Here is a 26,787-nt window from a genome sequence, read left to right as displayed (position 1 = left end):
AAACACAAATCAAGATGAGTGTCATCCACAGAGACAATGATACTTCACAATGATAGAATAATGATACCTACCTTGAGGTTTTGGCCGTCAAAGGGCAGCGAGCCGCTGACTAGCGTGTAGAGGATGACACCCAGGCTCCATATGTCGACCTCAGGGCCATCGTACTTCTTGCCTTGGAAAAGTTCGGGTGCGGCATAGGGCGGTGAGCCGCAGAAGGTGTCCAGTTTGCTGCCAGCCATGAACTCATTGCTGAAGCCAAAGTCAGCGATTTTGATGTTGGAGTTGGCATCCAGCAGCAGATTCTCTGCCTTGGATGGTTGAGCACAAAAGATGATGTCAGAGTGGCAAATATTTAGATTTAATTCATTCACGAATTTATTCGGGAATTGAAAATATGACATAGAGCGCCATTCCCAAATTCGTTTGGGTTTTGTTTCTTCTTGCTTGGGTGCAGATAAAGAGCTGAGCAGACCTCTAGCAATGTTTTCCCCTTCCACAAGGGAGCAGCATTTCCCCATTTTTTTCCATGTTGGCGCCTTGTTCCAGCTTCAGTTGTTGTTAAAGCGCTATATAAACCAATATGTATGTATTGCATTGTATTTTGGACAGCCACCCTCATTTCAAGCCCATATAATTTAGTAAATAACTTTTTCTGATGAAAGAAGAGAGTCTAGGGTTTCTTACGCTGCATTGAATGTTTATGTAGTCCTAAAACTCTATATTCTGTGGGTCCTGGAATTCGAGTGACAATGACAAAAAACTTGGCACTGGAGTGGACACATTTTTGCACGTCTGGCAGAGAATGAGTTAAATTACGTCCCAAAAACATTTTACATCTGAAATAGCTCATAAACGTCCAAAGGCTACGTATGTCGGCAGGTAAATGGCTAAATAGCATAGCAACTATGATTATTCTGTTTCTGCTCAGACATTACTTCATAAAGCGGAGAAAATCAGAGAAGTAGCGAGTGATTTTCTGAAAAATAGGTAAATTACTGCTGCACTCTATAATTGTTTAAAAAAATGATGTTATGTTCTTTATAAATGTAGGGCTATTGAAGCATCTGAAGCTAATATCCACTTTAAAAAGTTACTTTTATTTCCCAAAAGTTTGCAAAATAATATGAACAGGAGCTGCAATTGCAATATTATGAATATATGTGCACTCACCTTCAAGTCTCTGTGAACAATGTTCTTCTGATGGCAATAGTGCACAGCTGATACAATCTGTATAAAGACAAGAAAACATGCTTTATGTACATGCCAGTAGATATGTCATTTTTTTACTCACCAGAAATACAATCAGGGTGACGTTGGAACTGACCTGTCTGAACTTGCCGCGGGCCTCTTTCTCCTTCATGCGGCCGTGAGCTACAAGGTAGTCAAACACCTCCCCTGCAAGTAATGACATGCTTGAATGTCAATGACATTGATTGCAGATTTTAAAAGAAAAACAACAGCAAAGTAACACAGCAGAATCAAAGTAAATCTTCTCTGGAAAAAAACAACAACATGGGTGCAAAAGTGGAGGGTTTTTTGATTTTTAAAGGTCTACATTTATTATTACTATTATTATTATTATTATTATTATTATTATTATTATTATTGTAAAGATGTCTTATTTTATTCCAGAAATTGTTTGAATCGCTGCAGTAAAGTGGAGACTGTGGGATAATAAATCACAAATAATAAATTGTCAGCTGATAGCTGCACCCCCCACCGCCTTTAAAATAATGATAGATTGCCTTCAAAGATGGGATACACGAGGATGGTTTGTCACTTCTTTGAGACTCGAAGCTACAAACTCGACACTCTTAGCTTGATACCTTGTAAAAAACAAACACAAAACAAAAACAAACAAAAAAAATAATTTGTGGTTGGACAAAAAGAATACCTAATCTGTCAGTCTCCTTATGCATCCTTTCTTCAGGAGTACACTAGAGCACACTTCATATTAGTAAACTCCGTTAAGTCCAACAGCTGGAGTTTATGTAATATTTAAATATTCACCCATCTGGCGGAAAAAGAAAAGCCACAATCTGGTGGTTCATGGAACAACTGAAGGTGAGTAGCTACTTTGACACATAGTATCCACATATACTAATACAGTAGTTGGTCTGAATTGAGCATTTTAAATGTTGCCAGTAACTAATTTTTCTGCTTCTGCTACTACGCTTTGCTCAGTCTGGATGCCCTGTGGCATCTCCCTGTTGTCCGAGTACTACGACATTGAGGCAAATATGTGTAGTGTGCTATCTCAAGCTATTAAAATATAAATAAATAAATAAATAAATAAATAAATAAATAAAACGTAATAGTACGTATCAATCAGTGTGTGCGCGCTGGCATCACTGACCTCCACTAGCGTACTCCATGATCAAATATAGAGTCTTCTCCGTCTCTATGACTTCAAAAAGCTGAACTGTAGCACACAAATGAAAAGGGCACATTAAATGAAACAACCAAAAGATCAATAGACACACTTAAGTGTGACTCACCTATGTTGGGATGGTTGAGGGTTTTCATGATGCGTACCTCACGAAAAAGCTAGGAAAACGAGAGAATATATCATTGATGTGGCTCATTCACATACATACAGAGCGGAGTAGCTTTAGTGACCCAAAGGGGGCACATGACAGCAGAACAGCCCAGCAGTCTGGTTCCTTGGGTGTATTGCATCCTCCCCATTATGGTTCATAACACTGAGCGAGTGGCTTGTTCTGTAGCCACAAAGGGACATATGTCTTCTTGTGCCGGTCCCAAGCCCGGATAAATACAGAGGGTTGTGTCAGGAAGGGCATCCGACGTAAAAGCTTGGCTAAAACAAACATGCGGATCAAACCTCTAAAGATGGAGGACACTGGTCAGAATCAGAATCAGAATCATCTTTATTGCCAAGTATGTAGAACACACAAGGAATTTGTTTCCGGTAGAACACGCTGCACTAGTATCGTCGTCAAAAAAAACTGCTAAGTGGCACTATACAGTTCCATTTTGGCTACTGTTGAAAGAGTTCAAAGATTTGCTGTGGCGACCCCTTGAAGGGAAAAGCCGAAAGGAAAAGAAGAAAGAAGAGAAGTCATTTTACAAATTATGGACAAAACTTATCCGGAGACGTCGGTTGTCCTTGAAGAGATATTAATATCAAAGCAAGTCCAGTTGGACATGGTTTAAATTTACAGTGTGACCACACACCTGTGATTCAGAACAAGCATCTTCTATTGTCAGTAATCACAGTAAAATGCAGAGCTGATGCCAAAGTTGCATTTCTCTAGCCAGTTTCATGCCACCTTGGCTCTGTTTCATAAAACCTAACCCAATTTGTACTTTCACACGGCAATACTTGTAAAGATGACTGCTTTCGACACAACAGGCATGACATTGAGTGTTGGGTATGACAAGGTTTTATGCCTGTAAGTAGATAATAGCGTACGAAGGGACAAGCATTTGTACAAAAAACATCACATTTTATATAGTATTTATATATTTTTTTCCAAACAAAGGAATGAGACAAAGCATTTGTCAGGTCACAAAAGTCTTCCAATATTTATCAAATTAAATAAAAATAGTAGATTTTTAATTTAATAAATAATAATAAAACAGGAAAGGAACATTCCTAGGTCAAATGACCAATGATGAAGGAATTCACGCAAAATGGAGAAAAGGGGAAAAAATAAAGTAAAAAATAAACAAGGAAACAATAATAATGCGATTGCGGTCTGGTAGAGTAAGTAAAGACCAAGAAGCTTCACTTCTTTATTTCCTTCATGCAACGTTGCACTTTTCTCTATTTCAGTAAATGAGACGAGACATTTGGCCTAGTCGAACAGGTCCAGTCTGCCGACGTCAAGTGACGCATGAATAAAAACAATCTGCAGCACACCCAAAATGATGTCATCATAAATCGCATGAGGTTGTGAGGTAGTTATGATTTTATTTTAAATAGAATTCATCACCCAAATCGTGTGTTACAAAAAGAAAACATGACCACAATAATCCCTTATTGGTATACAGGAGTGACAACAGAATTAAGTCAATCAGTCAGTCAGGTAAGCGGACCCCTCATTGAAGTCACACAACAGCACTCAAGATATTTTGGAACTATGTGCATACCAGTATGGTTAGGCGCACTGTCCATTTTGGAGAACATGTTAGACTTAACTCATTCACTGCCAGGCGATGTGCAAATATGTGTGCACTCTCGTGCCAGGGTTGTCATTGTTACTCGAATTCCAAGACCCACAAAATATTGAGTTTAAGGACTAAATAAACATTCAATGCAGCGTAAGAAACTTTAGACCACAGGTGTCAAAGTCAAGGCCCGCGGGCCAAATCCGGCCCGCCACATCATTTTTTTCGGCCCGCGAAAGCAAATCAAACTTGTTAATTCCATGATGATTGCTAAAATCTGAGCCAAAATTTCATATTTTTGGATGTCAACCACAATAAAAGTCATTATTCTTGACTTCAGATTTGAAAACGAGTTATTCATTAATTTGCTGTGTGCTCTATATGTAATATTTGAAGGGATTCAAACATTCTAATGGGTTCCCCAAATTCATAACGGCCCTCGAGAGGAAACCAAAACTACAATGTGGCCCGCGGCAAAAAATGACTTTGACACCCCTGCTTTAGACTCTCTTCTTTCATCAGAAAACAAACATTTCTTTTGAGTTTACTTGTCTCTAGAGTTATCTGCATTGAAAGTGGGGTCAGCTGTACAAAAGAGAAATGCTGCCCATGCTGGGAAAAACATTGCCAGAGGTCTGACCGACGCTTCAACACCCCCCCCCCCCCCCCCCCCCCCCAAGAAAAATACTAAATCCCAACAAATTTGGGAATGGCCCCCCACATTATGGTTTTCAATTCCCCCCAAAAAATTGGGAATGGCAGTGAATGAGTTAAGGTGCACCCTTATGGTTGTGAAAATACAGTATCTTGCATGGGTGCCTCCATCGACTAACATGGCATTGAAGCTGCATCGCCTTTTCAAGGATTCGTCTCCATGGAATTGGCACTCCTTTCGTGAAGTGAAGACCTTAGTAACCGTTTGAAACGTTATGACATTTTATGAGTAAATCACAGCAGCTTTGTGTGCAGCCCACATTGTGGCCCTCGGGGGGATTAATGCTGAAATTGTCACAGCAACCATGACGCGGCATGTCCGTTGTCATGACAGCTGGGCAGTTAGTGAAAAAGATCCAGACAGGGTTTCAAAGAGCAAGGCAGAATGGAAATGTTCGAGAGAAATGGAAAACTCATTCATCTCTGCTCATGATTGACGGGATGTGGAAAATGTAAAGTAGAGGTGACAGGCTCATCCTCTTAATTCTTCTTGAAGCACTTAGATGCTCTACTTACTTAATTTGATTAGACTCTTACAGACTCCTATGCTGTGTCATTGATTTTATCCACCCATTTTGAATAGCGCTTCTCCCCATTAAGGACTCATAGGCACCTGACGGCACGGCTGGTAGACAAACAAGCATGGACAATTTACAGCAAACAAAACTGACGTTTGGTGAGAAAATTGATTGTTGTACTCCCTGAACTTGTTATCAGCCAGTCACATTGCAAATATGCAAACTACCACTCACTCTCAGATTAATGCCTGTATGGACAATCTAGAGGAGTGATTCTCAAATGGTGGTGTAAGTAAGCTCATAACACGAAGGGAGAAAAACTGACATAAAATGAAAATATTTTTTCCCATTCCATAGCTCGAGTGCAGCCACACCACCTTTTCACCTAAAGTTCCATGAACGTTTGCTTCCTGTTGTTCATTGTACTACAATATTCTAATCAGATACAGTATTTTCAGAGCTGCATACCCTAGTCTCAAATTTCCTGGACGAACTACTATATAGTCTTTATAAATGTCACATTTATTTCACCTGAAGTGCATTGGATTGCAAGTGAGATGCTTGCCAATCATTTTTGGGAGAAAAACAAAACTGCTCTCGACATGGCTACCCTCTTGTCTACATACTCTCCATATGTGTGTATGTGGAACTGCTGCGGCTTGGAATTGGAGCGGATTTACGTGGAACAGAAGATGTGAGACAATCTCTTTTTATCAATAGACTCTACAGCTTCATGTTTGATTTCAACATTTAGCTTGTAGCAGATGTGCACATTCCACCATGACGTACTTGATCCACTGGTGAAAATGACGCTATGATCCTCTGCTCTTTCATCGAGAACTGCTTTATGCAACAAAGAGTGCAGAAAGTGCTTCAGATTGTGTTGTCACATTATTTGTTATTTAGGTTTTTTTGTGTGCTTGACTACAAGATGGCGCCATGAGAGTGGTTGCCTTTACAGCAGCTCCTGTATTTCGTTTTTGCTGCTGTGAAATATAAATTTCTCCACTGTGAGACAAATAAAGGCTCATCTAATCTTATCTAATCTAATAAATAACCACAACAAAGCACTCTGGGCCAACAATATGACACAATAGAAATGCATTACATTGCATTACACATGTAGACAAAAGTTGGTGAGACGACCACGTCTGCGTAATGTGTCTTCTGTCTATCTTGTCTTTCTCCTCTCCCGTGTCCAGGCCTCACAATTCCGCAGCCCAGCCTGCAGCCCTTTTGTTCCCCTGTCTGGAATTTAGCTCTCAGTTTAGGGGGCCAGCACAGGGGACTAGAAAAAAAAAGAAAGAAGCTTCCCAGCATTGCTCGATGGTTCAAACTCAGTCTCCAAACACTTTATCAGTGTCGATACTGGGCCCGGCAAGTGCTCATTTACATGACAACGATCTTCTGAAGAGTTGCAACTGCAAACGTGGATGCAGGCAGAAAAAAATATACAGATATACATTGCTTGCATATGTGAAATTGTCAACCAACAACAGATGTGGAGTATTATCCTCAGGAAGACAAACCGTTTAGGGTTTTGCTCGAGCGTTGAAGGCTAATTGAAAGGACAACCGACGTCAATTTTTTGTTTTTTAACTGATACCAGAAAAACGTTTTATAGCATCTAAAATACCCAAAACACGCAGTATGATATTTTTAGTCAAATGCAAAATACCAATAAAAATGACTTAAAGTGTCCAAAATGTGCCAAAAAATGGAGCTGCGAATTGGGCATTTTGAGAAAGTCCCACCCCCAGTTCGTGACGTCACGCCAAGACGTCTTGCATTGCTGGTGAACAAAACAATGGCTTCAGATTCGGAGAATATGCTTTTTTGTTACACCTGCAGTTATGAATATGATTCAAATAGTTCTAAAGAGGGAAGCATACATGTTTGCAATTGATTAAATAATTTAATCCGTGCCATTTTGAGGCAACATTGGGGGAAAATCTCTCACCCAAAAAAAGAGGCACAAAATGGCGACCTCCTGTGGCCACCTCCGTTTCCACAGGCTGATAAATTCCTTACATGGCGCTTGGATGACCTCTTCTGGCCTCCTGGCGGCTTTTGGGTGCAACACGAGGTCCCCAGACCAAACAGGTACAGCAAAATACATTGACGTGATGGCAGGACCGCTACAATGCGTCTTTTTTACGGTGAAGGGCGGTCCTTTAGTGATGTCACGTACGGACTCGTCACCAACTCAAAAACAAGACTTCCTGAATATTCAGCGTGAGTCTTAAAACGTAAAATATAGCTATATGCGGTGGAATCTTTGTAAAATACGCTCAGTAGAAGTCATTTGAAGCCATTTTACAAATTATGGACACAACTTGTCCGGAGACGTTGGTTGTCCTTTAAGTAAGTACAAATCGCAATTGAGTGGGGGAAAAAGTTATCCGATTGATTTTCAAAATTGCTCAGCCCTAGACTGTGGTCCCGGATACAACCATGAACAGGGATCCTAAAAAAAGCACCAAACTCATATTTGTTGTGTCAAATGGGACCTAGATACCTTTTACTTGACAAAAATCTGCTGAAATTGTTTGTAGAAACCTTGTGTCATTGTGAAAAGGTAAAGTGAAAAGGCTCTCATGCATACCAGGGGGATGGTTGGCAGTGTCACTTTGGTGAAGTTTGAAGTTATGGTGAATAAATTAAAAAATAATTAGATAGCAGTGGAGCTTGATAGCTATCTCAGCTCGGTGAGAGCCAGTTTTGCACAGCGAGGGCCAGACACCATCGATACTTGAGTGTTATCAACACTTGTTAGCTAACCAACAGACAACTCGTCAATAGGCCAGCTATGTGTGTTGTTGGTGTATGAGAGCGCGCGCACACACACACGCACGCACGCACGCACGCACGCACGCACACGCACGCACACACACACACACACACACACACACACACACACACACACACACACACACACACACAGTGTTCAATGGCAAATGGATTTTTCGTTTTGTTGTTGGGACAGTACTGTAATGATTAAGTCAAGTTATAATCAGACAAAGGCTAAGTTTATTTTCCGTACAAAGAGCAATTAGTACCAAATGTGACAAACTATATTCAAGGTTTAGAAACAAGACAGAAAAGCCCCCCAAAGCCTCATGTTGATTTGTTCAGGGAGATAACACGATCCGCACCCATTGGCACCCTGAGCTAAGACAAAGTCATTCAGAAATCAATAACGAAAAGTGACTCTCAATCCTTGGGGAAAAGCATCCTGAGTCATGAAAAACACACACAGTTAACACAACACAGTGCTTCTCATTACCTCCCTCAATTAGGGTTCTGCATGGTTTTGGTTTGGTTGGTTCATCGGCAAGTGAAGTAACAAAAACGTATTGATCTCGACTAACATTTCATGAAGGTCATTGCTGAAAAGAGAGATGGCCCTGCCTTGGAGGAGTTTTGCTCTCGTGAGGAGACTTCACATAAGAGGTCAGACCACAATTACAAGATATAAGCTTTTTTTGAGATTGTGAGTTGCTGCTATTGTTGGGGTAATTCGCCATACAAACATCTCTAAACATCGCTCTGTAATCTTTGTTTACATTTTGAACTTCCTGATACGTCATATCCTGCCTTCCCTTACATGATGTCGCATTTACATTACGTCACATCCTTTCGCGTCACACACTGCGCGCCGTATAAAATGCTCTCCCTTCTAGTTCTTTCTTTCTCTATCGCCATGCTCTCTCCTTAAGCCGACACCGCGATGCCTCCGCTCTCTCCAAGATTAAACCAACTTTCTGTTCTACACCTGGCTCCCTGATGATTCAACCATCCTCTTCCATCAACACCCGTCGAAGCAATGAACCAAGGGCGAACGATCAAAATAATCCAACAGCTATTCATCAAATATAGGTGAGAGTCCGACAGCACGGAATGAACCTTACAAAGCAATTGACAACCACCCAAATTAAGTTTGTATCATATTTGTAGACAAATGTCACAAGACCATACCAAAGACAAAGTTATTCAAACAATTAGACATGTTTATGTACAACTAAATAAAGCTCTTTTCCTCACTTCAATATGAGTTCCTGAGGCACTAATCATGAAAATAGTGAAAATAAAATGAACGTAATACAAATATAATACAATGAAACATATAATTTAAAAATACAAGAATATCTAAAAGATTAAATGCAAAATATATTAAAAAAAAAAGACTTTTAAAAATAACATTACCTAGAAAATATAAACACTTACATCAAAATATAAATGTATGGTATCAAAAATATATTTTGAAATTATAACAATAACATTTATTTTACATCACCCATAATATTCATTAAATATAAAATGAAATTCATTCACCTTTTGTAGGCTTGAAGGGTTGAGCTGTGTTTTATCAATGATTTTTATTGCAACCTAAACAGACAAAAGAACAGAGGTCAATGACATATAAAAAAGTAGGTTCCATGAAGACAGTCTAAACTTTGGAGAGAACAAAGAAGCTACTTTTATTTATTCTTTATTTCTTTTTTTGCCAAAAAAGACCACAAATCAACCAGGATCAACAGTGCCTTTGTCAAACCAACGACTCTCACGGTGTCATGTGTGTTTGTACGGCAGGGCAACACTCATATGACAGGATATTTCCTTTCTGAACTTCTTTAGGCCAGTTAAATTCACAGTAAGTCATTTACGTCCATGTTGCAAGGCACACATCACAATCAGGCCCATTCTAGTTCTACTGACATGAAATATGATGTATGCTACGTTAGAGGTGTTAAATAATGTGTACGGGCAGGTTATGCTCATTTAAATCAATGGTACTGAAAGAGTTGTCTCAGGCCAACTAAATGCTTTGCATATTTGAATACTGTAGGTGTTTTTGGCGTTATTATTTACTTCTGTGGTGTCATTTTCCGGTGTGAACAGTCATACAGGATATGTGTCACTTGAAATGTATGTGGAAATAAAAGGATACAGACGTCACAATGGAATTAATTACTTGGAGATGTGTAAATCCAGCCTTGAACTTCTTAAAAAAAGCCTTGAACTTCTTAAAAAAAAAAACATACCTCTCTACCCGTCAGGATGTGTCGCGCCAGTTTAACCTTCGCAAAGTTGCCCTTGCCAATGGTCTTGAGCAGCCTGTAGTTTCCGATGTGCGGTTGTTCATCTGAGCACACGGCGATGGAGTTGCGACATCGGCCACCCAGCGAGCGACTGGACCACCCCGACCCCTTGTCCGTGCGGCTGCTGGACAGTGAGGTGTGCTAAGGAGACGACAGATGAACAATCAGAATTAGAAAAGACTCAACCAGTCACTGTGCATCTAACCTCGGAAAAGTATGCACAGCGCCTACCAAGAATTCACCATGATATTTTTTTGCATACTTGATGCATTGCAGTTAGAGTCAAAAATTGATTCTTTTTCTACAGCCCATTATAGCAATGGGGAATATACAATATATTATTTCACATTTTTGTTAATTTAGATTCTATTTTTTTCACATTTGATGCATTGCAATTTGAGTCTAAAATTATTTTTCTACAGCCCATGGCAATGAGAATTATACAGTACTGTATTTTCCGGTGTATAAGGCGCACCCCAAAGCCTTGATTTTCTTCAAAAGATGACTATACGCAGGGGCGCCTAATATGTGAAGTAATATTGAGCCGCAATAGGTCTCGCAACAACTGTCAGCAGCCATCGACTCCATTCCCCCCTTCCTTATATTTGGAAACTTTTGTAAATTTATATATTTATATATAAATGTATATATTATATTTAGAAAACTTTTTGTATTTCATTGAAGGTGCGCCTTATACTCCGGTACGCCTTATATATGGAACAAGTTTGAAAATACAACATTCCTTGGGGGTGCGCCTTATGCTACGGATGCGCATCATACACCGCAAAATACGGTATATTATTTCACATTTTTGCTAATTTATTCCCCCCGCCCAAAAAAAAACATTGCAGTCAGACTGTAAAATGGATTACCTGGGACATATTTTTTTTCACCACAAAATTCAACCCTCCATATTGACAGCATGAAGATTTTTTTTGACAATTTTCCTATTGGCTGACAATTAAACAAACAAAAAAAAAAAATCACACACACACAACATATACTGCTTGACCAATTATGGGAACATCTAAAAACGTTCCCCATCTAACCTGAAGGACTTTTGAGACATACTGCAATTTGGAATGAGCGAACATTCCAAGTGGAATATAGACTGTGCTTTTGAGACGCAAACTCGACAAGAAGAAAGCAACGTCACTGAGATGGAGGGATACTGGGTATTATAACCTGCAACTAAAAATATTTGTGTCTTGTTACAGCATGCTCCACTGATAACATTTGACATACTCTATGAAAACCAATGACGATGGCGCACCAATGTGTACTGCTATCACACTTTTTGTGAGTGTGTTGTAACAGGAAATGTGACGTCGGCGACCAGCTGAAGCAAAGTGGCGTAACCTTGAATTTAACTCCCATCCCTGTTGCGGTGACACCAGTTTCCTTTTCCTCTCTAGTTGTTCATTTGAACACAAATACTCTCTCTCCCACACACACAAAATCAATCTTCATCTCATTCACTCACACATACACACACGTTCCCTTATGTACGCACACTCACACAAACAGCGAGTGTCTCCCGGCCTGATGAAAATAGACAGGGGTGAGTCACCGCTTGACACAGGTGTTATTGAACATATCACGTCCATTTTGTTAATGACTTTGATTGATTATCACGGTATTGTGTTGCTTTGTTGCAGCGACAGCGATACAAGTCAACTGTCAACAATTCAGAGCCAAACCACAAACGATTTTGTGTTGCACAACATATTTTCTTCAACTGTGCCAACATTTTGGTCGCATCACGAACGTCACTGATATCTTTACAGCATTGGAAAGAACTACATGACGTTCCTTTGCATCACTTCCCGTCTGAGCGATGACAGCAAAATGTGTGGCATTCAAGCGAGCACAAAGACATAATGACACTTCTGGCATTTTTTTTTCTTTTCTACCAGGTGCCAGCATTTCCCTTTTTTCCATATTAGCGTTTTTTTTTCAGCGTCAGCTGTTGTTAAATCGCTATATAAATCAAAACGTATGTCTGTATTGCATTATATTTTGGACCGCCACCCTCATTTCAAGCTCATATAACTCCAGACCCATATAATTTAGGAATTAACTCTTTTTTTCTAATGAAAGAAGACAGTCTCAGGTTCGTAACGCTGTATTGAATGTAGTCCTAAAACTCAATATTCTGTGGGTCCTGGAATTCAAGTGACTGACAAAAACCCTGGCACTGGAGAGGACACATTTTTGCACATTGTTTGGCAATGGATGAGAAGGTTTCTTCAGCCGTCATCTGTACAAAAGTGAAGGTTTCGGACGTTTCGCCTCCTATCCAAGAGGCTTTGTCAGCGAACTAAAGTCTGACTGGTCGTATCGGCCCCATATATATAACCCTAATGTCCAGACCTGGTGGCGCCGGACACAGCTATGATAGGTCCCTACTCTCAGGTTGGGGGGGGGCGCGGGACCCCCCCCCCTGTGGCCCCACTGATTGTTCCTACATTCCTGACTAACGATTGGTCCCGCGCCAACTCCTGTACGACTGAGAGCTTACACAGACGTATTGTTTGGCAATGAACGAGTTAAGATGGCATGTAGTCAATGCGCTGTTTGGTTCATGGTGTGTACTACACAGAACATGCAACCAAGTGTGTTTCCAAGGGGAGATTTTGTCATATACATTAATAAAGCTTCATCAGCACTAATGACACTAATAGCGGCATGGTGTAGCACCTTTTGAGTGGCCATCTTGGTAAGAGATGCTAAGAGTAAACAGACAGGACCTCAATCACCTCCCAGAGCGTAAATTTTAAGATGGAAACATTGCGGTGACGGTCACATTCTCTCCTTACAATGCAGTCTGGGTGAAAAACAAAACTAGAAAAATATAGGTCACCTCACATCAAAGTTCATGAGCGTCATAAATGGCTGACTGGGCCTCACTAGAGCACATGATGGAGAGCTTGAGTTATGGTACTAGCTCCGTCAAACAAGTTGTGACAGAAACTGTATGACATAACTTTGGAAGTCCAGGAAACACAAAAGGGAAATTAAAGCAGCTGGTTGGGAGGTGCGCCAGACTTGTTTGTAGACTACTAGGCAAAATCTCAAGGAGAAATTAATCTTTGAAGGACCAACTAATAATGCCCTGGCGGAAAAAAGGGGGCTTTGTTTATCCAGGCAAGGCTTCTTGATATTTTTTGTGGGTCGGCTCATGACTGCCATGCCGAAGCAATTTCATCTTGTTAAGTGAAACTTGTGTCAAGGGGTGAAATTTCACAATGTGTCAAAAGATGTTATCAAGGGTCATCAAATCATAAACATGGTGCTTTGAATCAAATTGCCATACTTTGTCTTTTCAACCAAATATACACAGACACGTACATACAGAGCATTTTGAAGAATGTTGATCTCCTCAAAATGTCTCTTTCTTCTTATTCTTCTTTTCCTTTCGGCTTTACCCTCAGGGGTCGCCACAGCGAATCAATGTCCTCCATCTATCCCGGTTTTGTGCATCCTCTTCTCTCACACCAGCGACCTTCATGTCCTCTTTGACAACAGCCATAAGCCTCCTCTTCGGTCTTCCTCTCGGTCTCCTGCCTGACAGTTCAAGGCTCAGCATCCTTCTCCCGATATAGCCGCTCTCTCTCCTCTGGATATGTCCAAACCATCTCAGTCTGGCCTCTCTGACTTTCTCTCCAAATCCTCTAATATGAGTTGTCCCACTAATGTACTCTTTCCTGATCCTATCCAACCTGGTCACTCCCAAAGAAAACCTCAACCTCTCTTTGCTTGCCTAAAAATTTTCTTTAATACAACTTGGGTGCACAGAGTGGACTTTCTAGGCATGTGCAAACAGGCACTAAGCCACGCCCACTTTGGGGGGTGCTTTTACACATGCTGATCAAATCTCACAACTTGCCTTGAGCAACATATTTCAGTGCCGCAGAAACGACCTTACAGATAAATTTGTCGCCATATGGTCATACAAGGTCATACTATCGTAGCTCTGGCTAGACAACCATAAAAGATTGCTTGTATGACTGAAAAGGTGTAATGGTCACGCCTTAAAGGACAATCGACGTCACTTTTTTGTTTTTTAACTGACATCAGAAAAACGTATTATAGCATCTAAAATACCCAAAACACGCAGTATGATATTTTTAGTCAAATGCAAAACACCAATAAAAACTTAAAGTGATAATAATAATAATAAAGACCAAAATCTGCAAAAAATTGAGCTGCGAATTGGGCATTTTCAGAAAGTCCCGCCCGCAGTTCGTGACGTCACGCCAAGGCGTCTTGCATTGCTAGTGAATCAAAACAATGGCTTCACATTCGGAGAATATGCTTTCTTGTTACACATCCAGTTATGAATATGATTCAAATAGTTCTGAAGAGGAAAGCATCCATGTTTGCAATCGATTAAAGAATTTATTTGTGCCATTTTGAGGCAACATCTCTCACCAAAAAGAGGCACAAAATGGCGACCTCCTGTGGCCACCTCTGTTTCCACAGGCTGATAAATTCCTTATATGGCGCTTGGACGCCCTCTTCTGGCCTTCTGGCGACTTTTGGGTACAACACGAGGTCTCCAGATCAAACAAGTACAGCAAAATACATTAACGTGATGGAAGGACCGCGACAATGGGTCTTTTTTACGGTCAGGGGCGGTCCTATAGTGACGTCACCAACTCAAAAACAATACTTCCTGAATATTCAGCGCGAGTCTTAAAACGTAAAATATAGCGATATGCGGTGGAATCTTTGTAAAATACGCTCAGTAGAAGTCATTTGAAGCCATTTTACAAATTATGGACACAACTTGTCCGGAGATGTCGGTTGTCCTTTAACTCTATGCAGCAGAATTACTGTAAATTAGCTTTTGGATATTCAAGGAACTTGAAAATGTCTGGGAAGAATTAGGGTGTGGAATTTATGCCCTACTGCTGTTGCGACTACGGCTTGTGATGTTGGCCCTGTTCACAAGAAGCTTATTTTTCAACCTCTTTTTAGCAAAACTATCTGTCAAAATGAGTAAGTCAAATCAGGAATTATTACAATCCATTCTTGTAATGAGTTACAATGAGATATTTCATATGCCAGGCCTATGCATGATACTCTCATATTGCCACAGTAAGAGCTGAAAGACAAATATGATGCACAGATTCCAAAAACTGATCCTTTATAATGTGCAAAAATAACCTGGTTACTTATTGTATACGTCTTCTTGTCTGTGAATCAGTCATTCCCCCAGAATTATGACAATACAAATACTTGCCTATTAACATCCATGTGAAGGAAATATCTTCAACATGTCAAAAATTAAATGTTTACATCTCTATAATACCATACAGTATTTTGGTTTGTAATTCCTGCACACAGGGAAAATAAACTCAACATAATTAGAAACCTACTCAGACAATCTGAAGCAGCTCCTATTTTATCAATTTGGTGGGATTGGTGAATGCTTGTGGGCCAAAATAAAAATCATACTACAGTAAAGTCTCGTTATATCGATATTGGATATATCGATAGTCCCGGTTATATCGATACTATTTCTATGCACGCACGGAGAAAATTACATGCAAACAGGGTCGGATATATCGATAGTCCCGGTTATATCGATATTTTTTCGGACTCCCTTGAATATCGATATAACGAGACTTTACTGTACTTGGTGATGTTTGCAATATCTCATTTCCTTTTGTACTTCATACATTTGTCATGGCCCCGGCAAACAAACACAAACACACACTCAAGCATTTCTCAATACTGTATCTACTTTACACAGACATAGTCATCTTTATGGTCATGTTTTAGCTTGAGTGGGTTTCAAAGGCCAAATCATTTAAAAGGGTGAAGAGGGACAGTGTGTTTATTCAAGGTGGTCTTGCATCAACTGGATTAAATATTGATTGGCTTTAGGGCATGGGTGGTGTGAGGGGGTCGACATAGCTCAAAATGGACAGGATGCGACACATCACTTCTACACGTCCCATCTACTGTGCGTGTTAGATTGTTCTTGTTTACATGCACTTACATGATCCGGGTTCCTCTCGTTTCCGGGCAGTGCGGCACGTAATAAAGACATGCTCGTCCCTGAGTGCGATTCCCGTCAGAGAGGAAGAATAATAAGCAGACTGTTGTGTGTAATGTACACACAGATGCAGGCAAGCCACCCTCTAACTGTCAATAACAGCAGACGCAGCGTATTTGGGAGGTGCGGGGAAAGGCGGTCTCTCATACAATCTTCATGTTGAAGGTCCTTGAAGGCAGCACAGTCAAGAGTCCAGGGAGCTCCACGCAGCTCCACCAATTAAGCATCATCAAAAAAACAGGAAAAGCTGCACAACGGGGCCTAAATTTCTACCCCCACTTAATGGGGACTCACTGCCTCCCGGCCCTTCAGCTCCACAGCCGCATTCCGGTAGACAGACGGCGTCACTAACAGGATGATCCCGGAGGTTAAGAAGCAAATGTCCTCAGTAACGCCGAACGACAAACTAGGGCGAAACCGCAGCGGGCTCGGAAGCTAGCTGGCTAAGGGGCAAGCCGTTATGTCCTGCGCTTTACAAAAGCGTCAATGTTGATCTGAAATTGTCACGATAACACACCCATAGTCCACATTTCCACTGATGTACCAGGGGGCCTTGTCACGAAGAAAGCCTCGAGAATCAACCCACCGCTACGCTTCTGGATGCGGCCAATCGAAAGTAGCCGGTGTCCGGTGGTCAGGCGACAACAAAGCAAAAGGCTAATATCTCCTCAGCGACATCTTTTGAAATCTTGAAAGAGTAGTTCAGTATCGGAACGTTAGTTTAAGTTTCTAGAATGAGACCGGTAGACGTCCAGTGTGATGACGGTAAAGGGGGAAGACAGGCTGACTCTCCCTCTTCTCCTCCCTCCTCCGACAATGGCCACGATGCGTTCAGTGACGCCTCGTAATTATGGATTACACGTCTTCACCCGTTGGAGATGCGTTCACCGTCACATCGTAATTAAAAAAAATATTTCTCGATCACAAATTGAGTACAGTACTCTACTTGTTTTTCTTTGTGAATACTCATTCTGGAACAATTGGGAAACAATACGCGGTACGCCAAAATACAGCAGACAGTGTTCAAATAAACGCATTGAAAGGAGAAACCAAGTTTTCCCCTCACATCATGTCATACCTCATGTCCACCCATCTAAACAATGCATTCTGTTTACTATTGCGTTTGTGGAATATTAATTATGTAGGAAAACATCCATCTCAGCTTCAGGGCAGCCATTTTGGCACTTGCTGATGACAGAAAATGACATTACAGCACATACGTGCTCAGGTAATGGTATGGTCAGCTGAGCCCTTAGGCACCGTGATGTAAAATGGCTGCCCACTGGATAAATAGATGGATAAAAAAAATGGGTGGATTTTTTTTACAAATGCAATGTACATCAGAATATTGTGTTTAGATTTGTGGTGCATAGAAAATATTACTTTGTCAAGGATGTATTGAAGGGAAATTGACATAAAAAAAGAAGTGAAAATGGAAATAAAAAAGTTTCAGCCTTTCAATGTACCAATCCATATAAATCTGTATTTGTACAAATAGTATAAAACATGTAATCAGAGTTAACAAAGGGTTTTACCTGGACTGATCTTGATCTTATGGACCGAACCCACGGCCTCATACTTCCCGCGATATCTCTTGATTATAACTCCTCAATGTAAAAACAAAATATGAGGCAAATGAACAGAACATAAGAAGTAAATGAAGGGAAATGAAGGGTTCCCTGAAGGGAAAAGCCGAAAGGAAAAGAGGAAGAAGAAGTAGTAAATGAAAGTCAAATAAACAGCAGCACTCCAAAGCAGCACTGTCATCTGTCAGAGCAGCTGATAAAGTGGACAGCAGAAAGCTCGCTGGTCTGACAGAGGAGATCGATGCTGGAAAGAACATCCATATTTCCATGAAGCAGCAGAATTGTCCGGTCAGAGGTGAATAAAGCAATTAGAGGGCAAAAGTAAATGAATATGGATGTGGAATGATCAATACATCTAGCAGGATACGGGAGGCATTTGGACAGCTGAGGCAAAGGGCATAAAAACAATTACAAATTTAACAATTAAATAATGTGTTGTTTTTTTAAACTGAAATGACATTTCAGATAAAAATCCCACCTCTGACACTCAGATGCACACATTGCACTTAAAAGTGAAGTACTGTAAATGGTGTTCAACAAAGCTGTGTACTAAGATCACCGTCGTTCTTTCAAAACGTGTTTTCTTGAAGATTAAAAAAAAATAACAAAATGAGTTTTGAAAAACTTAATCTGCGACTGTAAAGTGACCTTGAGAGTTTTGAAAGGCGCTTATAAATGAAATCTATTATTATTATTATTATTATTATGTAGCTGGAAGAGGCGAGAGCTGCATTTTAAACCTTTACTTTGTAGATGTTTCGAGACACATTCTACCAGTAGCAGAACTACCCGCCCCCCAATTATTGTATCACTTTGCAGTGCAGTGACCCCCAAATCACCAGCAAGTTCTGCAGTAGCCTGATAACGGCCCTGATCATTTGAATCAGGTGTGCTGCGAAAAGGAGAGATGCAGAACATGTAGCAAAGCGGCCCTTGCCGATGGGAGTTTGAGGCCCCAATCTATAACATACTGTAGTGCAGTGCTTTTCAACCTTTTCTTGGGCCAGGGCACGTCTTCTTACATTGGAATTTTTTTGCGGCACACCACGAACCATCTCGAGAAACTAGCCAATCGACTATGTGTTGCCACACGGACGAATATTAAATTACCCTCCCAGTCTTTACAGCACGGACAATGACATAATATTGGCAGAAAATGAGTATTTTTTTTTCATTTTTTAAAAAAGTGACAGATCATTTCTCACGGCCCACATGACGATCTCTCGCATTAATTGAAAATGACAGTTTTCGTGGCTCGGGGCCCAGGCGAATGGAGTTGGTGACCCCTTGTGGTCATGGATGTACAGTACTTGTTGTCCTCCAGCTTGCACTTTTAAAGTGGCTTTTCTGGCCCGGGCAGTGACTAAATATGTCACACATTAAATATATCAGACACATTGTTGCATGTAAACGTGTGCTGTAACATACACGGATTGGTAATATCCATCCATTTTCATCTGCTCATCGTCACACGGGGCGCAGGGGACGCTGGAGTCTATCCCAGCAGTCTTGGGACAGGGGCTGGGGTACACCCTGAACTGTTTCCCAGCCATACAACTATCAAAATTCCCCAGTTTTGCATGTCGTAATTTCCGGAATAGTATTTTGGCTTCAACTTGCACAATAAAATGTTACTTTATGATTTTTTTTGGAACCAAGATGTCTTCATTCACCAAAATGCAAGATGTATTATTTTAATAACATTTGGTTTTTTTTGCACTTAATTCAGAGATAAAATTTCATCTTGATTTTTGGTGAAGAAATAAGACCAATGGTGCCAATAAGCATCACAAAGGCTGTGAGATATTTCATAATTTTACTTTAAAAACAACAACTAAATCGTACATCCCTTCAATGCAAGCTACCATTCAACCACTATGTTCAGTTCAAACATTCAAGCACTCAGCAGTAGAGACACTTGTGGTGCTTGAGGTTCCTCCGGTAGGCAAAGCTCTTGCCACAACGGTCGCATATGAACTTCTTATGACCTGTGTGGACCTGCTGGTGGGCCTTCAGGCTGTTGCTTTGGTTGAATCTGCGACCACACACATCACAGATATATGGCTTTTCGCCCGTGTGGACACGCTGGTGGCGGGTCAAGTTGCCCATGTTGGTGAAGCGCTTGTCGCACGTGTTACAGGCAAACGGCTTTTCGCCTGTGTGCAATGCCTAGAAAGCACAGGGGAAAAAAAGGTTACCCATGAAGAATTCACCTTTGGTGAAGTACAATGTTGTGGCTGTCAAAGAAGTCCAAGATGGTGTCCGAATAGGTAGCAACGAGCCTTGATTTTTTTGGTTTCTTTTGTCACTTTGCGTCACGTGGAACGGATACAGATTGGTTTTCAGCATTTTTGGCCACGACATTCATCAAGGAGGCTCTGCGGAGCCTTTTTGGCAGCACAAATACGCCATCACTTTTGATTGGGTGGAATGTTGATGCCATTTGACTGTCATTGCTGGACAGCTCTGGGGCCATTGTGCTTTTTTGCACCTGTAATGGGCAGCATTTTCACAGCCCTGTTTTGTTAAACGAAAAGGTCGATGCTGTTAGACAGTTTGCAGCTGGATGGATGCATGGCTTGAGGAGCCGGGATGAGAAGAAAGGAGCGTGTGTCAGGGCAGAGCACTGATGCGTATGTGGAACTGTTGCGACTTGGAATCGAAGCGGATTTACGTGGGACAGAAGATGCGAGACAATTTCTTTTCGTCAATGGGTGCTACAGCTTTGTGTTTGCTTTCAACATTTAGCTTGGAGCAGACATGCACATTTCACCATGACGTCCCTGATCCACAGGTGAAAAGGATGCTTTGATCCTCTCCTCTTTCATCTAGAACTGCTTCATACAACAAAGAGGGTGCAGAAAAATGTTTAAAATTGAATGACTTTGTCTTTGTGATGTCATATTATTTTGTTTTTTTGTTCTTTTGACTTCAATAAGCGCCGCAAGAGTGGCTGCCTTTCCAGCAGCTCCTGTATTTTGTTTTTCTACTTCTCCCCTTCATCACTTTGCAGCTGTGAAATGTAAATTTATCCACTGTGAGACTAAAAAAAGCTAATCAAATCCAATCCATTCAGGGGCGTCAAATGTTTTTTTTTTAACCAAGATCTACTTGACGAGCAACCAACCTCCGCGATCACCCTTTTATTGGTGAATTGCAGATGAAACAAACTTTGAATGAGAATAAAAACAAGAATTAATTTGCGAGATGCAATTGAAAGGCGCTTAAAATATAATGTATTATTATTATTAATTGCAGACTGTTGGCCGCCAACAAAGTCTGGTGATGTAGGTCACGTGCCACCGCACGTTAAAGATGCCATGCTGTATTGATTTAAATTTATTTTAATCATTTTTTAAATCAAAGGGAAACTGATAGGATAAAGTGTACAATAACGCAAAAATATAGAATAATATTTTATTTCTAAGGGCCTTTCATAACTCTCAAGAACAGTGTTCATAAGACATACACCTTTCAAATTTAAAACCTTTTCAGCGATTTTGTCAAATTTAGTTTTTTTTAACTTAAAAAAGGGTACCTTGTGTGTCTTGAGGCTGCTTTTTTGCGAGAAGCTGCGAAGACAGACGTCGCAGGAGAAAGGCTTGATTCCGATGTGTACCCTGAAGTGGATCTTCATGTAGCTTGCTGACTTGAATGTCTTCCCGCATATAGTGCAGCAATGCTCGCCACTCGCCGCATGGTGATGTTGCTGGTGGGAGCGCAACTCCGCCGCGGTGGTCAGCCTCTGCCTGCACAGCATGCAGACGCACGGCAAGGCGTCTGCGTGGGTTTGCAAGTGGCCGCGCATCCTCTCCACGCAGTCCGCCGTGGCGCCGCAAACCACGCATACTAGCGCAGAGGCATCGGTGTGCGTCTCCAGTGTGCTCTTTTGGATGAAAGTCTTCCCGCAGCTTATGCAGCCATAAGGCCGCTCCCCCGTGTGGATCCTCTGATGGCTCTTGAGCGTATCGGCCTGGTTGAAGCTCTTCCCACATGTGTCGCAGCTAAAGGGCTTCTCGCCCGTGTGGATGCGCAGGTGACGCCGCAGATTGCCAAGGACGGTGAAGGTCTTCTTGCAAAACTGGCAGCGGTTGATGCGCTCGCGGCGGACGACATGCAAGCGCTGGTGCAACTTCAGGCCATGTGCTTGGTAGAAGCTCTTATCGCACTGCGTGCACTTAAAGGGTCGTTCGTCATTGTGCGTTCGCAGGTGGTCCAGCAGGGTCTCCTTGAGCGTGAAGCCTTTACCACACACGTCGCACATGTGAGCACGCTCGCCTGCAATAACGCCGGCAAGAAAAAGTCAAACAGAGGCTGTGTTTGTTGACTTATTTGTCACGAAATAAAATGCACACTTTATAACTCAGGAGCCACATTTGATTATTAAAACAAAAAGACATGTCTAGCCATTTGGACATTAGGCATAATGTCCAAAGTGTGTCTAACTCCATGTACAACATTTTAAATAGTTAATTTTAATGACACAAGATAATTTGACTGTTATTTCTAACTAATTCACTGCCAGATGTGCAAAAATGTGTCCACTCCAGTGTCAAGGTTTTTGTCATTGTCACTTAATAGTTTTGCTTTTTTGATTGTTGCTGTGCTGATGACCATTTTGTGTTTGGGAGTCTTTTACTGAGCGAGTTGCTTGTTCTGTAGCCACAAAGGGACATAAGTCTTCGTGTGCCGGTCCCAAGCCCGGATAAATACAGAGGGTTGTGTCAGGAAGGGCATTCGACGTAAAAGCTGGGCCAAAACAAATATGCGTATCATACCTCTGAAGATGGAGGTTACTGATTCGCTGTGGCGACCCCTTGAAGGGAAAAGCCGAAAGGAAAAGAAGAAGACTTGAATTCCAGGACCCACAAAATATTGAGTTTTAGGACTACATAAACATTCAATGCAGCGTTCAAAACCTTAGACTCTCTTCTTTCATCAGAAAAAAAAAGTTCATTTAACCGATTTGGTTCTGGAAATATTGGCTGTTCACAACTGGCGGTTTCAGGCCAAATGCCTCATTTTTCCTAAAAATGATATTTTTCTGCAGAGAAGCAAATTCCAGCAGAAATGTAATCAAGGACCACATTTTTTAACTTCAAGTGACACCTCAAACACCTGAACAGTTTTTTTACGTCTATAAAACAAAAGAAAAAATAATTTTGATGACAAAACTACATTTGTATAAGTTAATTCGTAAATCATTAGGGTCTGGAGTTATATGAGCTTGAAATGAGGACGGCTGTCCAAATTACAATGCAATACATATTGGTTTCTATAGCGCTTTAACAACAGCTGAAGCAGGAACAAAGCGCTAACATGGAAACAAGGGAAATTCTGCCCACTTGTGGAAAAGAAATAACATTGCCAGCGCTTTATAGGGCACCCAAGCATGACAAAACAAAACCCAACTAAATGCAAGAATGGCGCTCTACATCATATTTTCAATTCCCGAATAAATTTGTGAATGGCAGTGAATGAGTTAAAGTAAAAAAAATCCTAATATTTACAATAAATACAGGTGACGATGATTTAATGAGATACTTTTTCAAAATCCGCTTGTTATCATACGTGGCCTTGTAGTAACACCCAAAAAAAAAAAAAAAAAATAAGGTGAGCACTGACCTGTGTGCTGCCGCATGTGCACGTTGAGGCTACGGCGCAGGGCAAAAACGCGTCCGCAGAGTGAACATGTGAAGTTCTTATCACGTCGGTGCGCTGCCTGATGAGCTTTGGGCTGCTGGTTGTTCGAGTTGCTGCCAGTCTGTTTGGCGGCTTGGAGATCATGTTGGGTGCCGTCCACGTTGTCATTGGCGTTTTCGTGCTCCTGCCCCATGAAGGAAGCGTCACAATAATGTAGTTTACTTATCTTTTATTCCTTTTTTTGGGTGAATTTTTACATGGAAGTCATGTTGTAGAGCACAGGTGTCAAAGTCAAGGCCCGCGGGCCAAATCCGGCCCGCCACATCATTTTTTTCGGTCCGCGAAAGCAAATCAAACTTGTTAAATTCCATCATGATTGCTAAAATCTGAGCCAAAATTTCATATTTTTGGATATCAACCACAATAAGTCATTATTCTTGACTTCAGATTTGAAAACAAGTTATTCATTAATTTTCTGTGTGCTCTATATGTAAAAGTTGAAGGGATTTAAACATTCTAATGGGTTCCCCAAATTCATAACGGCCCTCGAGAGGAAACCATAACTACAATGTGGCCCGCGGCAAAAAATGACTTTGACACCCCTGTCGTAGAGCAAAAGATACCGTATGGCCTCCAATGTATCATTTACTAAATTTTGAGGCAAGGAGGATAAATGAAATCAGATTAAAAAATAAAATAAAATAAACATTTCCAAGTCACACTCAATGATTTAACAAAACTGTGATACATTCTTGAAACTGTACTAAGAGCTTGGATCCTTTTCAAAATACAAAGTACAAATAATACAATAAATGTAATGATTGCTGTGATCCTCTTATCCTGACCTGATGGTGGTCTCGATCAACTATTTCCGGATGATCATGATCTATGGGCTCCGAGTTGCCGCCATGCTGGGCGGCCTCACATGACGTCTGCTCAACAAAGGTGTCCTGCGTCAGTGCTGGATTTACGTTGTCCTGTTTAACACACATTTTAAAGATTATAATGGTCTTGATCAGAGTATTTTCATCACTCCAAAAAAACAAGCCTTTTATGATCATGTTGATAACTTTTTTTGTATTTTTAAGAGCATTGATACAGATAAAGACTGATTGAGTTATTAGATTAAATGTAACAAATTATAGGACCTTTTAAGACAAGTGAGAAAAAAGGTTCAAGACATTTCATCAAATGGAGGAATTTATGGAAGTATCATTTGCACCATGATGCATTTTATATGAAACTCCAAATAACTTTTTAACGTTGGAATTATTAAGTTGAAACTGCTCTATGAGGTCGAGACAGTAATCGAGTGCAGAAAACATAACAACATTATTGAGATGGTTCAGAGTACCTTGTAAATAAGGTTAATGATGGTTGAGTTCTTGATGTTCCCAGACAGACCTGCAAACAAAAACCGTATCCATGTCACAAACAAGTGCGTAAATGTTTTTGGAGTCATACCGCAAAGTTTAGAATGTATTATACGATATTTACAATGATGAAGGAGGGGAGGTCACCTGGGCTGTTTGTATCTACTTTTGACGGGTCAACTTCTCCATCCGCTTCCTGCTCTTGCACCTTTTCTTTCACTTTGACGGTGTAGGCGCTTGTAAGCACCACACCTAGCGCTGTTTCTGCCACTTCCAGCTTCTTCTTTAGTTCCTCCAGCTGCGCCTCGCCTTGCACCACCTGTACACAGGCCATAATCTTATTCAAAGTCGTTCAAATTTTTCAGGTTGGAATGTGTGACGTACTTGCAAGTGCAGCAGAGATGAACATTCATGAAAAAGCTCGCAGATGTTGTTGGCTGCTTCTTGAGCCAGTGATGTCATGAAGATGTTGGCATGATGGACCACCTGATGGGAGACATACATTTCGTATAGGTATATAAAATACACGGTGGACAAAAAGAATATCACCCACTTAAAAATAAAACTTATAACAACCTTATCGCACACCCAATTAAGACTTTTTAGGGCCTTTGAAGACCGTTATTGTCGGTTGCGACATCACCCAGATGTTTTCTACAATTGATCTATAACATGTAGCTGAGCTATCTAAAGAGATACAAACGATTAATTCATGCTTGTATCAACACAAAATTGTGAACGAACATGTTTCTTCACACGCAAGAGTGACATTTAACAGATACAGCATATAAAATTCGTCAAAACGAATCGGTTTGTTAGTTTAACGAGAATGCGACAAAGGCTGGTAAGCAAGCCTTTCTATTTCTATGATCACCCAGGAAGGCGCTGGCAGGATGCAAACAAACGTACACGAGAACACATTTGGCATTCGTCAAATAAGCAATTAATTGTACTTGATCTATCGTTGAAAGTGTAGTGCAGTCGTCCTTGCCCGGCGACAGGATTTGCGTCGTTTCGCAGTCAAAGACAACTTTGCTCATTTCGATGACAGCCTTGTTCGCCATTTCTTCCAAAATGGACGTTGCTCGCGCCTCAAAATGCCCCATATGACGTCTTGGCGTACAGACAACGAGCAAAACATACAATTTACCCGAAACAAATGATGAAATGAAACCGTAAGACGATCAAATTCTACGCACGCTTGTACTGGGCAATGAGCTTTACTCATGACCGGAAAGGTCGCTATCCTCAGTGGGTGTTTCAAAATAAAGGTGATATTTTAAATATCGTCTTTTTATAATTTTGTATTCTTTCGTTTCCTAAATTGCACATTTTCACAGGGGTTACGGGAGTGCTGGAGCCTTCCCAGCAGCGCTCCGAACTGAAAATACAGTATACCAACAATCACACCTTAGTGTCAAAATATAGTGTATACCTGCCTAACCATAAAAACGTCAAAATATTATTATGCGACGATATTAATGCTGTTATAGTATTTCAATGTACAGATTTACTTTTAGTTGTATCGGTATATTTATGATCAAAGGTTGACACGCAGGTGAACTTCTGCCATCAGTAAACTATTATTTCATTGCTGAAGCTGTTTACACAAAACAATATTCAAAATGTAAAATATCGTGACAGCAATGGTCA

At 40.8% G+C, this 26,787-nt stretch overlaps 2 protein-coding genes across 7 annotated transcripts in view; both read right to left on the bottom strand.

Annotated features, from left to right (window-relative positions):
* The window catches only part of mark4b (MAP/microtubule affinity-regulating kinase 4b), a 30,572-nt gene extending 10,801 nt beyond the window's left edge, over positions 1 to 19,771 (bottom strand). For 4 of the 5 annotated variants that reach the window (XM_089014400.1, XM_089014402.1, XM_089014397.1 and 1 more), the window contains exons 1-8: positions 16,476 to 17,351; positions 10,409 to 10,606; positions 9,699 to 9,752; positions 2,499 to 2,547; positions 2,357 to 2,422; positions 1,325 to 1,395; positions 1,171 to 1,227; positions 72 to 308 (exon numbers count right to left, since the gene is read on the bottom strand). In XM_089014400.1, the coding sequence (XP_088870526.1) occupies positions 72 to 308; positions 1,171 to 1,227; positions 1,325 to 1,395; positions 2,357 to 2,422; positions 2,499 to 2,547; positions 9,699 to 9,752; positions 10,409 to 10,606; positions 16,476 to 16,526 (783 nt within the window). In that variant the 5' untranslated portion in view covers positions 16,527 to 17,351. Of the gene's footprint in view, positions 1 to 71; positions 309 to 1,170; positions 1,228 to 1,324; positions 1,396 to 2,356; positions 2,423 to 2,498; positions 2,548 to 9,698; positions 9,753 to 10,408; positions 10,607 to 16,475; positions 17,352 to 18,067 lie in introns of those variants that run through there. The other variant, XM_089014398.1, reaches the window with a different exon arrangement.
* A 149-nt stretch (positions 19,772 to 19,920) lies between these two features.
* LOC148888397 (uncharacterized) lies at positions 19,921 to 26,378 on the bottom strand. Of its 2 annotated transcripts, none has more exons than XM_089014404.1 (8): positions 26,088 to 26,378; positions 25,519 to 25,620; positions 25,282 to 25,453; positions 25,116 to 25,165; positions 24,607 to 24,738; positions 23,744 to 23,945; positions 21,657 to 22,396; positions 19,921 to 20,287 (listed from the first exon to the last, which is right to left on the bottom strand). In XM_089014404.1, the coding sequence occupies exons 1-8, from the start codon at positions 26,238 to 26,240 to the stop codon at positions 20,021 to 20,023; spliced, it is 1,818 nt and encodes a 605-aa protein (XP_088870530.1). In that variant the 5' UTR covers positions 26,241 to 26,378; the 3' UTR covers positions 19,921 to 20,020. The 2 variants fall into 2 exon arrangements, with proteins under 2 accessions (XP_088870530.1, XP_088870531.1); XM_089014405.1 differs by having other exon boundaries at positions 25,519 to 25,621; positions 26,098 to 26,378.
* Positions 26,379 to 26,787: the final 409 nt, after the last annotated feature.

This window comes from Hippocampus bargibanti, linkage group LG14 (genome assembly GCF_051943395.1).
Source record: "Hippocampus bargibanti isolate YZ-2025 linkage group LG14, ASM5194339v1, whole genome shotgun sequence".
In the NCBI taxonomy this organism is placed as follows: Eukaryota; Metazoa; Chordata; class Actinopteri; order Syngnathiformes; family Syngnathidae; genus Hippocampus; species Hippocampus bargibanti.
The sequence above is the reverse complement of the archived record's forward strand: the minus strand, read 5'-3'. Positions and strand labels throughout refer to the sequence as shown.